Raw genomic sequence first — 23,698 nt, 5'->3', positions numbered from 1 at the left:
GGATTTTCGATCATCACATTTATATATTCCACAGTTATTAATAGCTTTCCTTAGGTTGTACTACAGTTTATATCGAAATAGTTTCATGGGTTTCCATTGGTATTAAAGTACTTTCGATTGTTTTCTCAGTTGTCAAGAAGATTTTTACATTTTATCAGCAATGTTGTTTATATTTTACTGAAAATAAACAAAGTTTACAAAGTTGCATGCATAGTTTTCCCAAAATTCCTCGAGTTTTTGAGGACTTTTCCCATTGCTTGTGTTTAACTTACATATGAACACTTTTTAACAAAATGTAAATTAAAACATGCATACAAGCCATCTTGAAGTTCTCTAGGTGTTTTCAAGCACTGTTTGTTTTTGGCTCATTTTACAATTTGAACTAGAGAATTTTAGCGGTATGCAGCATGACGCGATTTATCACTGATTTTCTACCAGTTTTCTTTTAATGTTGTGAAATTTTTAACGGGATTTTTGGTTTTCTCATTGCAAACATAACATTCTGCATATTGTTTCTCAAATTTAGCATCTTGTTTTTGTTGAAAAAAACCACAACAAACTGCATATTTACCACCTTTTTCAAACGGGTGCCGCACCCGGAAACAGTATCATTATGTAAATGTCAAGCTTGGTGCTCCTTTTCTCAATCCGTCTTCTCAACCCCCTTGTTCTTCCACGAGTGGTGTTAAATCTCATAAACGCTCCTTCAATTGATAAAAAATCTCGCATAGAGATATGCTCGGACATTAAAAGCAAACAAAATTCACACATACACACACACACATCCGTACAGTAAAAACACTACTAGCAACAACAACAAAAACTACATCACACTTACACGATGATCATGTTTTGATCGCCGCCTTTCGCCTTTCTCCGTTCTTCAGCATTCACCCACCATCTACCCGATGCACATCAAACCTTTCACACACTTCGTCCATACACCGCACGATGAGCCTTGCTGGAACACAGGCTCACACGCACACACACTACGCGCGCGCGCACCTTTTTCTCACTGCTTCGCATCCATCATGGGAACCGTTTCTCGCAACTCACTGGAGGCATGGAATACACAGCTCACTGCTCTTCACTCACAGCATAGCATCGTACGCATCATCCGCCGCCGGTCGGGTTAACTTTTGCTCCAGCTGCAGCAACAACATCGCTGATGACGTCGGTGATGATCGCGACCAGCATGACGGCGAAGGGCATACGCTAACACTACCGGCCCGATTCGGCAAGCAGCTGGAACACGGCCCGCCCGTTTAGATGTGCACGAAAGCAACGCGGTGCCTTATCCACATTTCCGCGTACGGCAAAAACTCAACGGAACCAACATGGCAAGGGATGAGACATAAAATCACACACACAGGCGCACGCTCGTCCTTTTATTAATGCCTACCCGTCGTCGATGGTTGCTATTCACGCTTATTATGTTTGCTTCTTCGCGACGAGAAAAGATGAGCAAACTCTGCTGCCGCCTCCCGGTAAGATTAGCGAGCGCTATGGAAATGTTATTCTCATCGCTGCTTCTTCATCTGAATTGCTTCGTTTTCTTCTTGTTACGGGTGTGCGTGTGTATACACACTGGTGATAATGGAATGATGATATCAACACGCACCACACGCGGCACAACAAACGTACACACGAGAGCACGTACACACACTCACAGCTCACACACGATGATGCACTCACTGCTGCTCACGATTCACCACCACCCAGCGTGCGACCATGCGCGGCACAAACAAGGGTAATATTTCGCTGCTTTTCACACGCTTCCGTATATGGCCCCCACTATCTGCACGGAAGGAAATGAGGGAAAAAAATTTTTATCCCTTTACACCCTACCGAACATTGCTACTTCGTCTTCCGCACAAGAAAAAAACACCCTTAACACTCACGCACACAAGTGAATACGTGCTGCTCTTGCTTTTATTATCTTGTTAATATTTTATCTCACAAACACGACTTACATACAACCCATGTACGCGAATTGTCACGTACTACACACATCGCCCGTGCACTATTATTGCCGTGTATACCACACTTGGGAAAAAAATCGCGCACATACACACACACACACTTCACAAATTGTACTCTTCCTTACTTCACTAGCCAGTTTGTTTCTACCTTTCTCCAGCTCTTCCTGTAAATGATAAAGATTTATTTTTACTTCATTTATAAACCAGCAGCCATACACACACACACACGTGCGTGTAAAACTCGAATACAGTGCTTCCCAACCGTGTAAGCCTACAGTGACGAGAGATTGAATGGCACGCAGCGCGTATCGTCTTCAATTGGAACGCGTTTCGTCTTCGCACAAGGCATACACACACACACGCCTATATATGAAAACACACACATTACACACACTGCAAGCGGCGGTCACCGACATCCGTTTCTCACCGTTCACCATCAGCTCACAGTATGCTCACTGTGTTATGAGTTTTCTTTGCTTTATTTGTTTAATAAATGGAGGTAAATTTGTGTGCTACGTTTTTACAGTAATAATCAAAGTAATTTTTAATTGGAAACAACAACAACACTAAGACAGATCATCAAATATGATTTTTACGCTGGTAAGAATGTGAAAGTAGTTAACATTCGTCGTAATCGAACAACCAAAATCAGTTAAATAAAATGACAAATTTCCTACCAACAACAAACAAATTGAAAGTCAATGTTAGATTTAATTGATTTTTAAATTTCACCGAAACTCAAGCTCGTTTATACACTTTTGTGAGAAATTAGTTGTAATTAAAACGTAAATTTAAAAAAACACACAGCTTTTGTTCATCTTTCACGAACCGTACATGAAGACGATTCATCGCGAGATCGTTGAACTTTGGTTCAAGAGACAGCCCATTGCCTTTCCCCCAATGTGTAGCGTAGTAGATCAAAACAAGTTTCCTAGCGTTGAACTGTTGGCATCCATTGCACATGTTAGCTTTTCTCGTGAATCTTCCTCATCTCACCACTGCGACGCACCAACCGATGCATTATCGCACAAATTGTCTTACACCTAAACACGATGCTGATGTTGTCAAATGGTTAAATTTTCTTTAATATTAGTGTATCATTTCACTTTTGTACTGGGGAACCAAGCGGCAACATTTGGACACTTCGCATCTCTGCACTTCTGGGCAAGTGAACATTCGGAGGCCTCTGTTTCATCCGACGCACGAAACGACCGTGTGACCGCAACCTCAAAGAATGAGAAACACCCGCAAGCGCAACCGCCCGTCCCTCGCTCCCCTCAGATGACGGAAATGCTTGCCCATCAACCTAATGCAACTGAACGTCAAGGGTGCGCTGTGTGGTGTAAGTGCTAAAGAAGAAGGCCCTTTCGTATTTCACCACCAAAGAACCCTTTCCTCTTATCCGCTATAGAACGCGAGGCGTGGTAGCGATAGTGTTGGTGTAACGTAGCCTAACACACACTCGCGCACATATACACACACACACACATGCGCTCGGTCGCGCGGAACAGCAGACCACTACCTTTAGCGAGACCGTGCGTTTTTTTCAACACGACTTTTCGCTCCTTTCGCACACGGTTTGGCACACGGAAGAGGTATTACGGAACGGGGTCGTGCATCCGCAAGCGATTTTCCACCCATCCAACCAGGTTCGGGTGATTTTTCACGCGGAAAATCAAGTTTTGCTGTGCCTGCGTATGGCACGCACGTCCTATTCACTTCTTCACTTTCTTGCTGTTGTAGCTGGTGTTGGTACGATTTGTGACAGTTCCATGCCCGATGGGTCCGAAGAGCAGGTTAGATCATTGCTAACTTTTCCCGGTGGAGACGCCATCTTGTAACCTCAACTGACAGTAGCATTTGAAAATTTGAATCGCACATGGACCGCGTTGTGCGTTCATGGAAAACTTTATACAGTTGCAGGACGATTTCATCTGTTCACAAAGTCTTGTTCGGTTTACACCATCATACTATAACACAAAAGGTAGTAAGCATAATTGTGCCTTTATTTTGTACCGTGATCGACGCAATAAAAGTGCCTGTCCTAAAACTGGACAGACTAAAACACCCTTCCATGGCGAAGATTTCCGGCCGATTTTTTTGTTGTACATTTTTCGGTATGATTGTATGCAGGCGATTGTAGTGGCGGTGGAGATGATGATCTCACATCAGTATATTATTACATTGCTTTTGCGCACATACTAATACAATAATACACTCTCCAAGCCATTTGCTAAAGCACATAGCTAATCACACACGACATGATATGCATTTTTGTGTCTCTGCTCATCGAAACATATTAAGCTAGCTCTCCTGATTTACCTTTATACGTTGGAAGTTAAGCACATGCGGATGTATGGGCAGGAATTTGCAGAACGAGATTCCACTGTCACACTTGGCGGTATTCATTGTTCATTTGCGTACTACTTCTTCTGTGGCATTTTAAATTGTGTAAAATTTGCTTTAGAATCAATTAATTACGTTCGGCGGGATACGTCCGTCCAAAACCACTGCAGAATTGGACGAAAATCACTGTGTAATCCTGCCAAACGATCATCTTCCTTTTCTCGTTAAAATATCTGTTCCTGAAAATGTATCCTGACGTACGGATCTCGTTTTCGTATTGCTTCAGTTGCTTGTTTGCAAATATGATATGCTAATTTCCGTATGTATCCACACTTGGCTCAAGTGTTGGTTTCCTTGCGCAAGCGTTGCATCGTAAAACTATGGCAGTATCGCTTCAATAAAAGACATATTTCCTAAAACCATTCTTAAATTCTAACAGCTCTCCGCAAACATTCACTAAAAGCACCATTTTGAAATGGAAAATTAAAAGAGCTAGGCTAGCTAATGCTAAGCTGCTTCAAGTAGATTAAGTTCTGGTAGAAGCTTAGGTACTGGAACTCCATTTTTTTCGTTTTGTGTAACCCCTCAAATTTGTTAGTGTTGTCGTAAAATACCTTACTTTTAGCTATAATAACGTGAATTCTACATAATCGTGGTGCGCGCATTGAAGCATTGGATGTAAGATCGTGTAAAAGGCAAAAAGGCAAATCGTGTAAGAAGCTTTCAGCGACGGTGTGTAATGAGAAAATGTTCCGCAGGACCTAATGCTGCATGGGTGAGATTCTTAAAGACAACGAAAATGCTTATGCAAATGCAATATTGCGAATTTAAAACTTAAATTTAAAGCTAACGAGCACTATAACATGTTGAGCAGTTGAAGTAATTAACATCACAATTGTTGCATTTAAAAACAGAGCGTTTGCAGCGTGTCGAGTATCTTCAATCCGCATGTGTATCGTTACGAATTAAAATGTACGAAGCAATAGGTACCGAATCAGTGACAGGATTGTTACACCAAGCTAACTGTTACAGGTTGCCCGAGTTATGTCGCTGCAGCACGCTATTGATTTTCATTCTCAGCGGCGAAAGATCTATTTTTCCAAAGCGAGGTAACGATCCAAAACGCTTACTAATCGGTGTCGTCGCTACCGGTGTCGTTACAATTCCTTTTTCCGGTGCTTTATCATCGAGCAGATTTTTAGATTTCTCCGCAGTTCTGCAAGGTGATGATGACATTCGTGCAAGGGTTGCATACTTTTGGTACAGCTTCGGTGAACATTCGGAACCACATGAGGCAGACTCGACGTGATGGGCCGCATCTTTCGGTGACAATCGTGCACCGTGAGACGTACGCAATCGGCGACTGCTCGCTTTCGGTGTGCGGAACGATGCTTGGATACGATCATATTGTTCAACCGTCGATTCGGTCGTGGCTCGTTGTGCGGATCGTACTATTCTCGGCAGTGTAGTAGCGGGTGGAGTCATTGGACTGGCTACAATGGTCGTTTTGTTCTTGCAGTTGCTCGGTGACGTTCTCGGCGAATCTTCGTTCGGATAGTAGGAAGGAATTTTATCATCCACCGAGCAACGGTGCTTCCCTGTAGTAGCATCGTGTACAGCAACGTAACTATGTTCACTAGCGCTACTAACGCCACTGCTACTGTTAGTGCTAGTACTACTAGTACTACTGGTAGAACTGGATCGAATCGGTTCTTGGATTGCCTTCTCCGTTCCTCCCATATTCATATAGACTGATTCTTCACTATCTGGCACACTTGGAACTAATCCGCTTGATGTTATAGAAGGCACAGGATTATTTCTGTACATAACAACCTCGTCTAACAGTTTCTGACGATTAAACCCTGTACCGACCGGGCCCATCTCAAGGTAACCGTCCAAATCCGATACCCCGATCGGTGGAGGGCATGCAACATTAGACGTTTGTGCAGAACCGTGCTCTGTCTCGAGCTCTTCTTCTCCAATGGCAGCCACACAGCCCACAAGATTTACCGTCGACGAGTTTGCCGAACGATTAAAACCCTCCCGAATGCGTTCGGAAATGTTCAAACGCCTTAAATCCGGCATTACCAATCCGAATCCCTCCGGGTAATGTTCCACGTTCGCTTCACTTTCATCGATAAGGGACATGCCGGACGTGTTTATAAACTCAGACGAAGCAAAGCAAGAATCCTCCTCAATGTAGTCGATATCTCGCTGAAGATAAAACTCCGACGTACAAGACCCAACACCATCCGAAAGATTGTCGCAAGACGTATTGCCAACTCCATCATCGCATCGCGCACCTTCGGGTGTTTCGGTTATTTTCAACCGGCTCAAATCAGGACTAGAAAAACTGTTGCGCTTATTCTCGGCCAAACGCAACCGGCACACCTTATCGCGATGGACTACCGAAACTGTTTTTTCTTTTTCAGATGGTTTTGTTGTGAACATTTTGCATTCTTTCCTATTGGAGCTCTTTTTATCCGATGCCGAACCTTGCGAATCTGTGCTGGTGGTACGCCGTCGTCCAAACATCGATTCTAAGCGAAGCCAGTGGTGACGTTTCTTCTTCATAAGCTCCACTTCCGGTGCAGTGTACGAACGTTGCAGATCAAACCCATCGTTCGTACTTGTACGTTTCCGGGGTGGCAGTGGTGGAGGCGGTGTGACAACGTCTTCCTTTGTTGGCGCACTACTTGCGCTCACCAGTTTCATTTCCTCGTAGATTCCAGAAGCGATCGAGGCCCGTGATAAACGGGAATGCGGTGCAGCTATATCGTCGCGAATTTCCTCGTAGATGCCAGACACTCCTGAAACACGCCTCGACCAGTTGGCTGAATTCGGTTCGGTTCGTTCCACTATCGGTACGGTAGGCAACGGTCCAAGTATATCCTGAAGGCCCATAATATTTTGCGTGTTGTCCAGATTCTGATAGATGCCCATATCATCACACATTCCTGCATCGGCTGTTGCCGCGACAACAGCAAGCGGATCGAGTGGTTGCATCTCTTGCCGTATTTCGCACACCGGTGTTCGGCTAGCACGGCGCAACTGCATCATCTCCTGTCGATACAGCTCAAGGTTGCGGATCGATTTCTTCATCCAGCGCAGATGCCGCTCGCACAGAAGTTGCGTTTCCAGGGCGAAATAGGCGCAGCAGCGTTTGCGATTATTCTTCCAAAAAAGGCCGTACGAGTGTTGTTTCGTGCGGGATGTGGCCATTTGTACGGTGAGACCGGGAATGTTGATACGCACGATTAGATCGGTGGTAAGATCGGTGGGTGATGTGAAAAACGAGATGCGCATATAACACGGGAAACATTTGACGGCTTCTACCCGTACAAAGTACCTCGACCAAGACTAGAGATTGAGGAAATTGGAAAGAATCATTAACATTACAGATTTTCTTTTTCATACCAAATATGGAAGTCTTTCGTCCATTTGCGTTCCACTTTTTCCTTACCTTCATGTGAGAAAATTCCAGCTTCCTCTCGCGAATATCCAGCTTAACATCCATAAACATGCTTATCGTATTGTCTTCCATCGGGAGGCTCATAGTCGCTATGGTTCCAGATCGAGATGAACAAGTTTATGCAATATGTTTTATGCAATATCTAAAAATCACCAAAGTAACCACGAATTAGGAACGATCCAGAAATTTGATTCCATAAGTTATTTGAGGGTCATTTTTATTGCATTTCGCTGATAAAAGATCAAACACGTATCTCGCATCACATCATACGATGGAACAACATTATTCCATACGCTCTACTTCAACGGTCGGTAGCCTTGGTGGTACGCCCCGGGCTCATTCCGCGCCTATCGTGATGTAGGCATTAGTATCGATCCCAATCCCACGATCGAACGGCCGCTGTTTGTTGATGAAGGACCTTCGAATAGTTCCTACCGTTACGAGCACGCTTGCTAACCAACCAAAGCGTAATATTGTCGCGTATGCAGCATGCAGCAAAAACTCACGGCAAGATCCCACGTTTGACGTGAGATATCGCGAACGAATCGACAACGTTGGTCCAGCTGCCGCTGCTTGCGTCATTTAGAACCGTTTGGAATTTGTTCAAGGTGTAGGGGTTTGCGACTTTGTTCGTTGTTTTTTTTTTTTTGTTTTATTTTAGTGTGTTTTCAATGGCACGTGTTTGTTTTGCGATGCGATCAGTACGAAAGGGGATTCTTCGAACCGTTTGACGACTGTACGGCTATAAATTTTGAGACAAAAATAGTCACCATGACTCGTCGATTTTAATGACAAAACTTCGTATCATCACGCACGGGAAATTTACCGTGTTTCCACTAACCATGTTTTGAAAGGCGTAAAACACGTACTTCAATTGCTTGTGTATATTTACTCTCAACAAGTTAGAAAACGATTTTAAATTCGTTGCTGTACTTGGAACTTTTCACACAGAAATCCCGCCAAAATCACTGAACCTCACGCTTCTCATTGGACGACTTACCTGACCCTGTTTCCGGCTCATGTACGTTCCATATTAAGTCGCCTGTCCGTTGAACGAAGAAAGCATCCTAAATCTTGAGCGATCTGTCCCTTTGTTGATGAGCCATCTTTTTTGGGAGAATGTGCCAAAAGCAGCGGGAATACCAGCATCCGGTGAACACTTTTTCGTTCCTTTCTTCTACTCGAAGTAGCAACCGTTTTTAGTACTGCACTTGCATTCACAACGATGCAAACGTCGCCGCTTGCTGACTGGCCAATTTTGTATGCACAATAGCAATGGGAAGATGTGCATGCGGCTTGCCGGATGCTTTGCAACAGAATGAAATTCCATCCAACGGTTCAGAGATGGAAGCAGGTACGGTTGAAGGAACAAATCGCACAAAATGGTTGCACCTCCATTGCACTCAACCGGGAGTGAATAGACAAACGAAAGAACACTAAAACTTGATCCGGGGAATGGTAGACGGGCCGGAAGAAGTGCAAATTTGCACTCTATGTTTACCACACCCGCAAAAAACTCCAGCGTTTATTTTGGTTTGTGCGCTTGTGCGTGCTTCGAACACCCAATTACACAAAATCTCGCATTCAAAATGGAAACGTCAAAAATGACACGTCAAGAGAAACAAAGAGGGAGGGTGGGGAGGTATGTTGACAACTAAATTAAACTGTAAACAAAAGCAAATAATTTTACTAAAAGTGATAGAATTCAATCACTTTCTAATGTATTTTTGTGAAGTTATTCGATCTATCGACTGAATTCGGGCTAGTGTCGTTTAGTTCCAATCAAGTTGCCATCTTTCTTCGGTTTGCGTACGTACACAACAGCTGATTCAACACCGTCATCATTTGATTTCTTTACCATTTCTTTACTACTTCACAATCCGTTTCGGTGCGCATAATTTGCTCCAATTTTCGTGTGTTTTTAGCGTTATTATACTTTGCGGTACCAAAATGTCTTCTAAAGAAGCTAAAGCCGCCCTCAAGGAAGCGAGGGAGGCAATAAAGAACAAGAAATTTTCCGATGCAATCAAACTGTGTAATGTAAGTTCGATCATTTGGCCGGTCATTGCCGGCTAGAACAAAAGGTACACACGGCTCACTTCATTCATTCTATATCCTTCATAGAAAGTACTCAAAGAACAGGATGACAATTGCATGGCACTGTTACTGCTGGGTGCTGCTTATCAGGAAAGTGATAAAAAAGAAGCGGTCACTTACTTGAAACGAGCGCTTGCGTGCTCCACGGATCCAACCTTAGCGCTCCAAGGTTTGGCCAATTGTGCCGATGACACCGAGTTGCCGGACGTGTGCCAGAAACTTCTCACCCTTCTCCCCGACAAATATGCGGAACAACATGCAAAGATTTATGGTGTAGCTGCACGGGGCACGCTCGGGAAAGCTCTGCGTTTGTTGGAAAAGGAAGCGACTGAGGCCAATGTGGAGGATGCCAGGAAACTTTCTGCCTTCGAGTACCTTGGCAAAATAGTATCCCAATATCCAGATCTTGAGGATACGGAACCAGCTTTAGTAAGAGAATAGAATGCATTGTATTCAATTGTCTGTTAATCCTTAACTATTATTCGGTTATATTTTTAGGTCGGCGTGGTACTTGATCGTGAGATCCGGAACAAGGGTGACATTTACCAGCATGATAAATTCAATCGATATCTCAAACTACTTCACCGCGAAAAACGATTCGATCGATTAGCGACCGCTGCTGCGGCCATGCACGATCGCTTCCCAAACGATATCTATCCGCTTGAGTGGATTTGCAAACTTTACTGCGAAGGAACCATTCCGGAAGATAAACTAGCCACACTCCTTCCGCACCAGCTGGGACATTATCTTGATCGGGCCGTAACGGTAGGGCCGAACTCTCCCACAGCCTTACTTGCAAAGGGAAAATTTCTATTCGATGCTGGCCAACTTACCGAATCCGAACGAATGCTGAAACGCGCGAACGAGATACAACCTTTGTGGGGCACCTGTATGGCAATGCTGGCCGAAATTTACTTCAAACAGAAGGCGTACAGGTTGGCGGAAAATATGTACCGCAACATGAAGGTGTCGAACCGGAACTATGCCATCGCACTGATGGAGGACGAAAGCGAGACAAAACTACGCGAAGCTGACACATGCTTTGCGGCACTGTACGAGAGCGATCGTTCGATCGACTTGTTGTTTCACTGGTGCAAAGTGAACCTGCTGCTGGGAGATTTAGCCACAGCGAATGAACGGCTGAACGAGCTTGAACTTACCGCCATTGAACCCAAACGGTTGGATTACCTAAGGGCATTGCGTGAGAAATTAGCGGGTAATGTTGAGAATGCAATCGTAATACTTTCTCGACACGAAGAGGACAGTGCCTGTTTGTTGGAGCTTTCCAGCGTGCTGGGCAGTATGGAGGGCAAGCGAGAGGAATGCTTTCTGGCTGCACTGAAAGCGACCAAACTCGATCCGACCAATGCCGCCTGCTTCTATCGGCTCGGCAAACTGTACCAAGAGCAGGGCGATTCGCTACGTGCTCGCAAATGTTTGGAGAAAAGTAACCACCTAAGTCCGGCGGCACGTAATACGGTCTTCCTGTTGAGTGGACTGTATCGCAAGTATGGCGAATGGGATGCAAATGCGGAATTGTTGTCGACCACGTTTGCGCTGTGTTCGGGAGCAGCCTGGGCTCAGCTACTGCTCGGGTTGCACCATCTCGGTCGTCAGGAGTACGATGAAGCGATCGGAGCGTTCCGGACTGTGCTAAGGTACGAGGTGGATAATGAGACGGCCTGGGAAGGGCTGGCCGATGCATACCTTGGCCGTGGTTCGTACTCTTCCGCGATGAAACTGTACGAGAAGATTACGGAGCGTAATCCGGGCAATCCGTACCCGTTGCTGCAGCTTGCTAATATTAAAAATGTAAGTAAGCGTGCGCTAAATGCTGTGCTGAAGGTAGGCTATCATGAACTAATCATTTTGCTTCTAGACAATAAAGCTGCACAGTGAAGGATTGGAATTGTTTGAGCAATTGCTTGCCCTGCATTCCAATTATTTTCCTGCCATCAAGGGTATTGCCGATTCGCACATGGGCCTTTGCTATAATCGATTGAGCCAACGGCTTCTTGGTCGTAGTCGAGATCATGCCCAGCTGTGTGTAGAGTACCTAACGAAAGCCATAAAAATGAAGCCACACTTCATCTGTCTGTGGCACCAGCTGGCAAAGGTCCTGGACACGGTGGCAACGTTTCCTTCAACCCATGGCTATTTGGAGATTGAGGGTAGTTTGGCGGGTCGTGAACAATGTGAACGTGTCGTGCTCAAACGTAACCAACTGTCGGAATTAGCCGCACGGTGTTACGGCCGGATATTGAAAAAAAATCCCGACAACAGTGTGTACTGGTACGCGTTGGCCACAAATCATTACCGTCGTGCGCTGGAGTTACCGTCGCTCACCGAGGAAGAAAAGATCGTTGGGAATGAACGCAACAAATTGCTCTGTTTGGCGCGAGACATGGCCAAACAGGCAATAAAGTTAGATCCGGCGCGTTGGCAGAATTGGAACCTGCTTGGAGTGATCTGTGCATCAAAGGAGATCAACAATCTGGCCCTTGCCCAGCACAGTTTCGTTGAAGCGGTAACGGTCGATCGGAAAACAGCTGCCGCTGCTTGGTGCAACCTTGGTGTGCTCTACCTTTCGCACAGTTCGCTCGGGCTTGCTAACAAAGCCTTTGGCCGAGCGCAACAATGCGATACGACATTCATGCAGGCGTGGATCGGTCAGGCCATGATTGCCGAGTGTGTGGGACATGTGGATGAAGCGATGGATCTGTTCCGGCACTGTACGCAGCTTGGTTATCATCGCGAAACAGCCCTCGGATATGCCCACTGGGTATGTTCGATAGTGAACGAGGACAACTATGCAGAGAACGAGCGGTATCGGTTTGCAATTGATGCGATGGCCGCACTGCCCATTGCGCACGATTCTATCGTGTGGCACTGTGCGGATTTAGCCGAACGTTCCTCTGTGGTAGCTTTATGCTTTCTAGGCAACTTAAGCAGTCGACTCGAGTTGTGGCACACCGCATCGGAGGCGTATCGTCGTGCAGCGAACGGAGCCAATACACCCGCAATTAAGGATCGTATTTTGTGTGATCTGGGACATTGTCTGATGAAGCAACAGCGCCACGAAGAAGCTGTCCAGTGCTTTGAAAGCTTACGTGGAGAACCGTCCTACCGGGCGTCGATCGGACGGGCACAAGCGTATTTCCGTGCGGCGCAGTTTGATCAGTCGTATGCCGAGTATGATCAGTGTTTGAAACATTTTGCCCAGACAGATGAAGACAAGGCGTTCGTGCTGATTGCAATGTCCGCAATGGTATATGCATTCTGCGGAATGAAAGAAGCCAAAACAATTCTTTTTCAATGGTAAATGAATCAGGTATTACAGCACTCTTCACTAGAACTCAAAAGGATGTTTTTTGCTTTCCTTGTTTCACAGCTTCGCCCTACCACAGCCTCCGATTCAGGCACTGTTTTCAGCCTGTGCACTTGGTTTGCTAGAAAAGGACCAGATGCTGACGGAGCTGGCAATTCAAGAATTACGAAAATATGAAGATGATCCCGTGCATGGCGAACATGTCGTTTACTTTGTGTCCGAATATTACTGGCAAAACGTAAGTTAACAAACGGGCGATTAATAGTTTTGCAAAAGGCATACCAACTTCGCTCTTTATGTATTTTTTCTGTTCTAGGGCCAACCGCGACAATGCTACACCTATCTGCTTTCACAAGTACATCGCTATCCGCATCGATCAAGGCTGTGGCAGCAGCTTGCAATCGCGCTGCTGAAGCGCTTCCGTACGCCGGAAAATAATCTACGCCTGGCCTCAAGCGTGGCACAAGGTGCTGTGATTCTGGATTTATGTGACCGGAAACATAGAACGCGCGCTGCAGACGCAAGTCGATGGTTGGCCGTGGCGAGTGAAGCCGTTCGTGCGCTTGATGTTCAACGTTGTCGCGTTTTGGCACAGAAAGCAGTACATGCGGATCCAACCAACCGTGAAGCGTGGGGTGCGTTTGCGCGAATGAGCGCTATATAAATTTCCCGCGATGGTTAGTGCGTATCATATGATCAATAATACATACAAGTAAAAGTATGGGTAACAAACCCAGCGATAATCGTGCGATCTTGTTTACTATATGAGATATAGAGAAATAATACTTCATTTTGCAGACGTAAATTCTTTTTTTATTTAGATTATCATTTTCTGTACATTTGTATGCATCGCTGGAAGCCTATTGTCGAATGGTGCTGAAGTGGTATTTCGGTACAGTCACGAAAACCGACGTTATCACTCAGCAAAAATCCCTGAAACATCGAGGGTAAGAATTTGACGGTGTGATAGTTTCGTGCAATCGTTTCGGTTAGCTTTTTGCGACGTTTGTAGCTGCTCCATGGCTGTGCTTCTAGTATCAGTATCCCGCCCGGATGCAGTTGACGATACATGCGCGAGAATGCTAATTTCAGCCCACTGTCGCCAAAGTTTAACTGCATCCATTTGGTCACCGAAAGGCACAGGATGACATCAAATTGTGGTTTTTCTAACTCGAGTAGTGCGGGTTCATCGTAAATGTAGTTGGCACGCTGAAATTTTACCATATCCAGCTTCATTGTGCGACCGTTACCGGCTCCCAGTTTGCTGTCAGTAATCAGTGTTGTTTTCCAAAGTTTACGAGCTTCCTTGATCAGCTCACCGTCGATGTCGATGCCAACGATCGAGGCAGGTTGGCAAGCTAACGCTAACTGCACTGTGAGGGCTCCGTTGTTACAGCCAATATCAAGTATCTGTTTCGATTTAAACAATCCACGCCGCTGCACGAATGCCTGCAAACGAGGGCATTCCGCAGGAGTAGCATTATGATTACGGTATCCGTAGTATCGATTGTAGTTGCCGTAGGGAAATATTTCTTTCTGTCGTTTATCTCTTTCCGATACCGATCGTTTTCGTGCTTTTGGCTGCTGATGAGGATAGAGATAACATTGTTAAGCTCATTTGATGTTCACTGTTTGGATGCCAACACTTACCCTTAGGGATTCTATGTGTACCAATGATTTGGATGCGATATTTTCTTGCACTAACGTTTCGTCACGATCTTGTGTAACAATTTTTGATTCTATAGTTGTTGCCGTAATCATCTTGTAAAACAAATTTTACCAACAAAATGTAATGATACCTGCGTCTGTATCGAGTTTTTATGTTTACAGTAAACAAATAAAAAACAAACAATCAAATCCAAGCGAAATTTTGACAGCCGGCTGGTGTCGATTTTCGCCTGAAACGTTCTTTATTCGCCGTGAAATATTTCACCAAAACGATATATTTCAAAAAAACGATAATTTATTCAAAAAGACAGTTAGTTTAATTAATTATTATTTTAGTTCGTGTATCACGCATTTATTCAAAATAACTTGATCAAATACAATACATCCTCCAATTTTTATCATCATACTTATGCTGATCTTCAAACCATCTTTCTGAAACTCAACAAACGAACCATATTGTTCTGCACCAGCATCATCTCTTTCAATTGTCTCCTTTTGGTTTCTACTATTTACTTAGGCACCTACTTTAAATGGCGGTAGCAAATCCGACACGGTCATTACCCATATCGAACTCGGTGTAGTACTTGCCGATGAAAACATCTCCCAAAATCCACAGCGGTCCGTTCGGGGGCGGAATATCAATGCCCATAAAACCAGACAAGCAGATAGTCTTACCCATTTGAGCGATACGCAGAATGTAATCAGCGCCTTCCAGCGTGAATGGTTTGCCACCGAGGGTAAATGTGATCTTGGGCAGGTTGGGGATTAACGAGCAGTCGACCATGTACTCGCCGTTCATGATCGGTGTGCCACCGATAGCCTTGTTGATGGCCGTTACTTCTGCTACCGGGCCGGCAATCAGGCTGGTACCGGTATCTGCGATTGCTTCGCAGCCATTATTGCAGAACTGACTGTCACCCACGGAGACCGCATCCATCTTGAACTGCCAGTACGCTTTCCGATCTACGCTCAGGTAGGTGAAGTCGCCGGTGTAATGTTTGGAGTCGGATCCACCAAAAATGATTTCTCCACCTTCCGAAGCGCTTGGATCGCGGTTCAGGTAGAACGAGAACACCGGGGCATCAATTTTGCCCTGGTTGAACATATTGTAGAACACGGGCGTTACACCATCGACCGAGATCGATTTGTAAGCGAGTCCGAGGATACCGTCAAACTTTGCCGCCACAAACACGAGCCCAGGCTCTTGGATTGCTTCGGCAAACGTTTGCTTCTCGACCGTTACACCACCGACGGCGACGCTATCGGTGGACAGATAGCCCGACAGACTACCGGTACCGTACTGGATGTGGAAAGCGGTGCCATTCTTCTCGAACGACGATGACTTCTTGGCGTCGTACTTGTTGTGCATCAAGCAGGCAATGTTGGTAAACGAACACTGTTTCGACGGTACCCACAGATTGGACGAACCCGTATCAAACACCACCTTGAAGCTTTGCGGCGGTGTTCCGATGGAGATAGCACCAAAGTATTGAGCCTGCAGGATGGGAAGCAGAACGATAAAAATTATTAAACATACTACAAAATTCGAACGCATTCAAATGAACTTACATCGAGATAGTTGGACAGCGGTTCCGGCACCGGCCCGGTCGTGTCTCCATACCTCAGACGGAGCTGCTTGATTTCGGTACCAACGCTACGGAAATGATCACGAGCTGATGGGGCTTTATGTATAGGCACCCTATGCAGCGGCAAATGAACGGAAAGTAACAAAACATCATTACGGTCAGATTATGAATTGCGTGTATAAACATTTCGTAAACAACATTATTATCAATAACAACCGAACGGTCGAGAAATGAACCGAAGAGAGCGCGACAAGAGATGCATGATGCTGTACTGAACTGAACTGGGCCGAAAGTCATGAAAATAATCGCAAATGAGATAGTGTTTTATCAATCAACTAAAGTACTGCGGCATTGGTGGAATATGGGAACGGATGAGTCACTTTCGACGCCATTTATTATACCGGGGTTCTTTGTTGTTTTGTACGGAACATTTTGTTCCAGTCTGGTCTTTTTCAGCCGACGTAATTAAATTATCGTCCGGAATGTTAAAAAGCTAGTCAAGCATAATGGAAAAAACACATTTGGGATGGTGCTTACCTTATGAAATCGGCATTTCCGAGAACGGCCAACGCCAGTAGGACGATGGCGACGCCAAAGCTGCGGGCCATTTTGTATTGCTGCCTATTCCTTTTGCTACACCGAATTCTTTCTGCTCTTTACGATTCCAATTGGCTGAAAAGAATAATTTTTAATGAAAGACTGTGCCTCTTATTTTTGGGAGTACAGAAAAACACAACACAGTGCACAAGAGCTATTCTGCTTTGGTCAATGCAACACACTCGCGACGAGAAATGCTGAACGCCACACAAACAAGCGGACAAGCTTGTACGATGGAACTTATTTGTGATAAATGGAAATTTGATTACTCAATGTATTCTATAAGATGTTCACCTTATTTCTGTGAATTATGCCCGTACGCGTCCTACGATGTTGTGGAAAAGTGAGACTGCACTTTTGCGGCTTGCACCTGCTTACCTTTTTATAGAAGTGTAGCGTTCTGCTCCGAAGGGCGACCACACTGCGCAAAAGGTTCGTACAGCTAGCGTACGCAGCGAAAACGTCAAGTACTCATCTCGCTGGTTGTCCAACATATTCCATTCAATTTTCTATTCAAAATAAAAAGGAAATTAGATACTAAATTACACTTTCAGCTTCATCTAAAAATTATTTTAGGACGTGTTTTCTTCCGTTTTATCTACGCAGATGAAGGACAAGATTTTTTTAAACATACAGTGTTGCCAGCATACGTGGACCGTGCTTTGCCGTTCGCGAGGGGAGTGGGCTGAGGCACGGGTAGTTTCATTACTCCCGTGTGGATGCCGTGATCATCTCGTACGCCTGACATCTAACCAATGATCATCGCGCGGCGCCGTGGGAGTTTTGTTAGCTTCTTAGTAAGGACAAATGAACCCCCCATCCGGCATGGGTTTCCGAGGCTTGAGGAGTTGTTAGTCCGTAGGCGCTCCTGCGAATCGGGCAGTTCCCTGACTATGGTGGTTCCTGTTTGAGCAGGCTTCCTTGGCTAAGGATGTGGGTTCTCTATGAAGATTCTCTCCTCTGACAATCCAAAAGAAAGAGTGTGGCCAGCATCAACCGTTTCCGTACAAGCTGACTACAGAAACGCTCCGCACCTTTATGCACCTTGACTTATCGACTGTCAGCTGTCACTGGTACAAATCGACAGAACAAGAACAAGAAGCATTGCTGCTAAAAAGAGGAAACAAGATAGAGAAGAAAAGTTTGGAGCTGGTCTGCCCATTTTCTGTGCAGAAATTCTGTAAAAGAAAATTGAATAGAACTTAATTAAATTCATAGTGCACATCAACAGACGACGCCAACAAACCGCAACGGTTTTCGGTGCGGTGCTCTACTATTGTTCCTGCGGTGGTGTGGTGTCTCTATTTCCAGGGATTTCTCGTCCCGTCTGGGCGGCTTGCTGCACAAGCCCGCCGCTGTCCATGATGGCACCAGTACGCCCTGGTGGAAAATTGTATCTCAGCTAATCCTTCTTCTTTCTTCTTTCTATATGAACGCGCGCGCACACACGAATTGTGGTGAAACTCGCCAATTTGTATAAAATAACGAAACCTCAACACGCCTTGCATTTGCTGTTGAACACTTTAATCGACGTTGTGTGTGTGTGTGTGTCTGTGTGAATGTGAACTCCCCCCGTAATCCAACAACTGCTTGATGTGTCCTGGTTTCGTTGAAACGAAAACCATAAATTGTGAATACCGATCGTATATTGTATGTGTTTGCTGTGAACGAATACTACTGAATACCGTTGTGTGTTCGGTACAATCGGTTACCTATTTGCTGCCGGATGCTTCACAAATAATTCCAACATCGGAACAATGATACAGACCATACAGGATGTCAATGACTGTGTACCATTGTATCTGCCGCACAGCTTGTATCTCAAGCCGCTGGCCAAATTCAACATCTCCGTCGCATTGCCCGCCACAATCACTGGCAAAACGATTTCCAACTATGACGTCATGGAGAAGATGCGCCAGATGATACTGCCCGACAAGTTCTCCCTGCTAAAAGTACTGGATGGAGTTCTCAATGCCCAAGCCGTGCTATTTAGAATATTATAAATTTCATGTTGTTTGTTCTTTTCATTCCCTGCGCAGGTCTCGAAGAGCACCGTTGGTTTCATACGGTTCGAGGGAGAGCTAGAGGACAAGGGCAAGCTGAAATCCGTACTCTCCCGGCTCGATGGTCGTCCACTGCGACTGACAGGGTTTGAAGAATCGGTCAAGGTGCGAGCATCGGAGGCGAAGGACGAGTTCCCCACACGGCACGATTGGGATTCGTTTTTCCGCGATGCCCGCAATATGGACGAGATGAAGGCGGGCGAACGGCCGGACACGATCCATTTCAGCAATCTGCCGATCAAGTGGTTCTGTCCGCGTCACGCGGAAAACGATGACGGTGCAAAGCCAAGCGAGAGCATCTTCAAACGTATCTTCGAGAAGTTCGGTGAGGTGCGAGCGGTCGACATTCCGATCTGTGATCCTTACCGGGCACAGATGAAGGCGCACATGTCCGGCATGAAGAAGTTTAGCTTCGACCAGGAGATGTACTTCGAAGGGTATGTTGTGTGTTTGTACCGGTTGTTTGTCCTCTTTCGTTTTTTGCTTGAAACGAAGATGACAAACGGAACCCGGTAGCGGCAATAGAAGGGGAGGCAAAAGTTGTGCTCAATGCAGCTGATGCAGGAACGAGATGAAAGGATTCGCCCGGCGGCCACGGATTAGCACGTGTCCTGTGGTATAGAGAGAATGTCCGTTTCGCTATGTGTTTGTTTGTTTTTTTCTTTCTACTTTCTTTCCATCCTTGTGTCGTTACCCATCGGTGTCTTTTCCATTGACACACGGGGTATGTACACTTGGGATGCAGGTATGTGCAGTTTTCCGAGTACGTTGGGTTCGTGAAGGCGATGGACGAGTTCCGCGGCATGAAGCTGGTACGCAAGGAGGGTGAGCGCAATCTGGCCGTTACGATTGCGGTGGATTTCGATCGGACGAAACATCTAAGCGATTCGACTGTGAAGAAGCGACAAATCGTGCGCGATCGATTGATTGGAGCCGAACGGGAGAAGGAAGAGCTAGAGAAGAAGCGTCTGGCAGAGGAAGAAGCACGCAAAGAATTAGAAAGGTTTGCAATGTCTCGAGATATATCAATGTGAATACAGTTGAACAATGCTTTACAGTTTATTAGAATATTCTAACCAGTTGCCGGATACAATGCTCTAATCCCGAAGACTTTCGCAAAGCGAAGATATGTTATGAACTGTAGTGTATTTTACAGCACCATTTGAACTCCTTGTCCTAGTTCTAGATCTCTATTATTTATCTACTCCAACATGATTGTTATTCGATTGATTTTTAAGTAACACTCTCGAACCTTTTAATAATTTGTTTGCTATCTTTTTTTTTTGTTAATGCCATCACTGCTAAAACACAGAAAACGTCAGGAAGAGTTGCGTCAGGCCGAAATCGAAAAGCAACTGCAGCGGGAACAGCGTCGAAAGGAGAAACACTTGCAAAAGTTGCGCCAGAAAGAATCGGACGAGATTAACCAGAAGATACGTTTGGAGGAAAAGAAGCTGCTGGAAGCACAACGTAAGCTGGAAAGCATCCGTTTGCTCGATGCACTTTTCGATCGAATGAAGGTAATTGTTTGCCTGTGTGTTGAATTATGGTACCTTTTTCGTCTTACAACTTACCCTTTTCATTTTACACAAATAGTTAAAACAATCGTTGGAAAAAGGAAAACAGAAATGTCTCGTATCGAGTGACGGCGAAGGAAGCATCAGCTCCATAAAGGATCGCCAAAAGAAGGCCAATAAGCTAAAGGCGACACAGGAGAAAGAGTTGGAAAAAATGCGGTTGCGTCTGAAGCAGGCAAAAGACGGTAGTGTGCTAAAGAAAGTACTGAGTACCGGGTTGGGCGTAAAGGTGGAACGATCGCGTTCGCCAAGCATTAACACGATCAGTTCCGATGATGGTATTCTGAGTGATACACCGCGCACGAAAATTAAAAAGAAACATAAATCTTTAACAAACTCGTCCAAGAAGTCGGGTGGTTCTGGCATGTCCTCGTCCGGATCGGAAGAGGAGGAACTGATGTCTGGGGACGAGAAGGTGAAACGCGAAGAGGCCCAATCAATGCCATCACAGTATCCGCCCCAATCGATGGCGTACGATCATTCGGTGGGTTACAGCCATCCGATGGTACCGACAGCGAGTTACCCACCGACTAGTATGTACCCAGGCATGGAATGGGCTGCAAGTATGAGCTATCCGTACCCATACGACCCATTCTACGCACAGTACTACAGCTCGATGGCCTATCGAGGGGCGTATCGTACGGCTACCCGTGGTCCGCGGTATTCAAGAGGAGGTCCTGGTGGAGGAGGTGTGTCACGGGGACGGGGCAGTGGATATCGTGGCCGTGGTGGGTATGATTACTACCGCGGAGGAGGCCGCGGTGGTGATGATTATGACGATGATCGGTCTTATTCGCGATCGAGATCCCGTTCGCGCTCAAGATCTCGGCACCGTCGACGAAGTCGCAGCCGAAGCCGACGTTCACGCTCCAGAAGTAGCCGAAGTCGCAGTCGTAGCCGTAGTCGGAGCAGACGCAGCCGAAGTCGTCGGTCACGCTCTCGGTCCAGCTCACGGTCACGTTCAAGGACTCGCTCAAGGTCCCGTACTTCCAAATCCAACCGCCACAGTCGCAGTCGATCGAAATCCCGGTCCCGTTCACAAAGTCATCGACGTAGCAAACGAAGTCATTCACGATCACGCACTCGTTCGGAAGATCGTTCTAAAAAGATTGCAGTGCAGATGTCCAAACCGATGTCAAAAAATTTGGTCTCCACCATTCGGGGCGCAACACCGCCGTCCCGGTCACGATCACGTGGCCATTCACGATCCAAGTCTCGGTCTCGGTCACACTCCCGTTCCCGGTCGAACTACAAGCATCGTTCGTCCCGGAGGCATCGTTCATCCCGTTCGCGTCGTGATGGTTCCGAACGGGAACACTCTAAACCGAAGGAACCTCCGGAACCCATGGTACCGATGGTGGGTCCGATTGGACCGAGATCCCCACCGGAACCGATTCCCCAGATACCTCAAGCAGGGGTACCGATCGATCAGAATGGCATTAGTGGCAGTGCTATAGATGACGACGAGGAACCATCGATGGTGTCGGAATCGTTCAAGAAGCATCGCATTATCGTGCGCACCGACACACTCGGTGCGAAGACAACAAAAGAGATCGAGGAGGAAGTGCGAGAGCGTTTGTTGCGACAGCAAAAAGAACGTGAGCTCGAAATGCGTAAAGAGCGCGAATTGCAGAAGCGAAAAGAGGCCGAAGAAGAAGAGGAAGATGATGATGATGATGATGATGAGGAGGACGATGACGAAGAAGATGAAGATGAAAATGAGAACGGCGGTCATCAGCAGCGGTCAGCGCATGCTGTTAAATCATCCGCTAGAAGAGCACACAACCATGGGAAACCGTTTGAAGCGCCCACGCACGGAAACGGCCAAAAGCGGAAAGATGAGCTTCGTCGGGAACGGATCGTGGCGGCACCGGGTCATCACAACGATAAACGGCTCCGCATTCGTCGTACTGACGGACGTTTAAATGGTGCGAGTGCTCCACGGAGATCTACTTCTTCATCCGACTCGGATGACGACAATGAGGAGGACGAGGAGGAAGAGGATACGTCCGGTAGTAGTAGTGCTGAGGAGGTAGATCATAGACGCCGTCGAGCAATAGAGCGCACGCGAATAAAACAATCTCCCGACAGTCCTCGGGAGCGACGACGCAGAAGGTTTGAAAATGCACCACCCGTAGACAAAAGACATGGCAAACAAATAGCATCGGAGAGCAGGCCTACGGCAATCGAAGAGAAGCGTGCACGTGTTCCTGTTCGGCCACCATCCGGGTCTACCGCAAGAGGTAGATCGCGCGAGGAGCGCCATAGTAGCGGAGGCCGCCCTATCGATAGGAATAACAGTCGTCAGCGTCGATCGCCCAGTGGTGGTAGAGGTCGGCATGTACAAACGCGCCAGCGCAGCCGAAGCCGGGAACATCACCGCAAATCCTCACATTCACGACCGGAGGAGCAGAATAATGTGGGAAGCAGTGGCGATGAAGCGAACACGCGACGCAGAGGGACTGGTGTGTCGGTCGGTACTAGGCACCACGGTGGGTACCGTGGGAATCGCCGATCGTAAAAAGCAAGTGTCCTGTTGAGATTAGGCCTGACCAACGGACATGGTGTAGTGCAGTAAAGTGTAGTAGTATAAACACAAGAGTAAAATAGGAGAAATATCTCATCATTTCCTCATCAACATTCAGGTGGAAGAATTGGCTCTATATTTTACTTTAAAACATCAACAACAGAGTAAAGTGAAACTGAAAAGTGTACCGCGATATGCAAGGCTTGACTAGATAGTCAGTGTACCGCTAGGAATATTTGTCGGAAGCTGTAGAAAATGATTGAACCTACTCAAAGTTGTAGCAGAATTTCGATAACGTTTTAAACCGTGTACTGTAAGCTCGAGACTTTCGCTAAAAGAGTGTGTGTAAAAGTGTATAACATAAAAAATGTGTATAAGTAATAAATCTTTTTTTTCACAATCAGTCATCCCTAGTAGAGGTAGTGTTGTGTACTTCACGAAAATTAGTGTATATA

General features: G+C 46.0%; 5 protein-coding genes across 8 annotated transcripts; 2 read left to right on the top strand and 3 right to left on the bottom strand.

Moving 5' to 3' along the window:
• Positions 1-3,987: 3,987 nt before the first annotated feature.
• On the bottom strand, positions 3,988-9,103 carry LOC128309763 (uncharacterized). The gene is made up of 3 exons (XM_053046227.1): positions 8,801-9,103; positions 7,792-7,942; positions 3,988-7,688 (listed from the first exon to the last, which is right to left on the bottom strand). The coding sequence occupies exons 2-3, from the start codon at positions 7,882-7,884 to the stop codon at positions 5,355-5,357; spliced, it is 2,427 nt and encodes an 808-aa protein (XP_052902187.1). The 5' UTR covers positions 7,885-7,942; positions 8,801-9,103; the 3' UTR covers positions 3,988-5,354.
• A 550-nt stretch (positions 9,104-9,653) lies between these two features.
• LOC128310233 (tetratricopeptide repeat protein 37) lies at positions 9,654-13,920 on the top strand. Its single transcript, XM_053046822.1, has 6 exons — positions 9,654-9,840; positions 9,925-10,326; positions 10,396-11,709; positions 11,777-13,215; positions 13,289-13,463; positions 13,542-13,920. Exons 1-6 carry the CDS (start codon positions 9,751-9,753, stop codon positions 13,887-13,889), a joined length of 3,768 nt encoding a protein of 1,255 aa, XP_052902782.1. The 5' UTR covers positions 9,654-9,750; the 3' UTR covers positions 13,890-13,920.
• A 106-nt stretch (positions 13,921-14,026) lies between these two features.
• LOC128298089 (7SK snRNA methylphosphate capping enzyme) lies at positions 14,027-15,041 on the bottom strand. Of its 2 annotated transcripts, none has more exons than XM_053033822.1 (2): positions 14,876-15,041; positions 14,027-14,809 (listed from the first exon to the last, which is right to left on the bottom strand). In XM_053033822.1, exons 1-2 carry the CDS (start codon positions 14,984-14,986, stop codon positions 14,051-14,053), a joined length of 870 nt encoding a protein of 289 aa, XP_052889782.1. In that variant the 5' UTR covers positions 14,987-15,041; the 3' UTR covers positions 14,027-14,050. The 2 variants fall into 2 exon arrangements, with proteins under 2 accessions (XP_052889782.1, XP_052889783.1); XM_053033823.1 differs by having other exon boundaries at positions 14,027-14,806.
• Positions 15,042-15,214: 173 nt separating this feature from the next.
• On the bottom strand, positions 15,215-17,473 carry LOC128299281 (lysosomal aspartic protease). Of its 2 annotated transcripts, none has more exons than XM_053035189.1 (4): positions 17,455-17,473; positions 17,017-17,151; positions 16,463-16,592; positions 15,215-16,388 (listed from the first exon to the last, which is right to left on the bottom strand). In XM_053035189.1, exons 2-4 carry the CDS (start codon positions 17,085-17,087, stop codon positions 15,420-15,422), a joined length of 1,170 nt encoding a protein of 389 aa, XP_052891149.1. In that variant the 5' UTR covers positions 17,088-17,151; positions 17,455-17,473; the 3' UTR covers positions 15,215-15,419. The 2 variants fall into 2 exon arrangements, with proteins under 2 accessions (XP_052891149.1, XP_052891148.1); XM_053035188.1 differs by having other exon boundaries at positions 17,371-17,456.
• A 722-nt stretch (positions 17,474-18,195) lies between these two features.
• Positions 18,196-23,650, top strand: LOC128310140 (A-kinase anchor protein 17A). Of its 2 annotated transcripts, XM_053046702.1 has the most exons (6): positions 18,196-18,336; positions 18,843-19,028; positions 19,116-19,576; positions 19,885-20,142; positions 20,452-20,659; positions 20,736-23,650. In XM_053046702.1, exons 2-6 carry the CDS (start codon positions 18,978-18,980, stop codon positions 23,235-23,237), a joined length of 3,480 nt encoding a protein of 1,159 aa, XP_052902662.1. In that variant the 5' UTR covers positions 18,196-18,336; positions 18,843-18,977; the 3' UTR covers positions 23,238-23,650. The 2 variants fall into 2 exon arrangements, with proteins under 2 accessions (XP_052902662.1, XP_052902660.1); XM_053046700.1 differs by having other exon boundaries at positions 18,209-19,028.
• Positions 23,651-23,698: the final 48 nt, after the last annotated feature.

Source organism: Anopheles moucheti, chromosome 2, assembly GCF_943734755.1.
Source record: "Anopheles moucheti chromosome 2, idAnoMoucSN_F20_07, whole genome shotgun sequence".
In the NCBI taxonomy this organism is placed as follows: Eukaryota; Metazoa; Arthropoda; class Insecta; order Diptera; family Culicidae; genus Anopheles; species Anopheles moucheti.
This window is presented reverse-complemented; position numbering and strand designations above follow the sequence as displayed.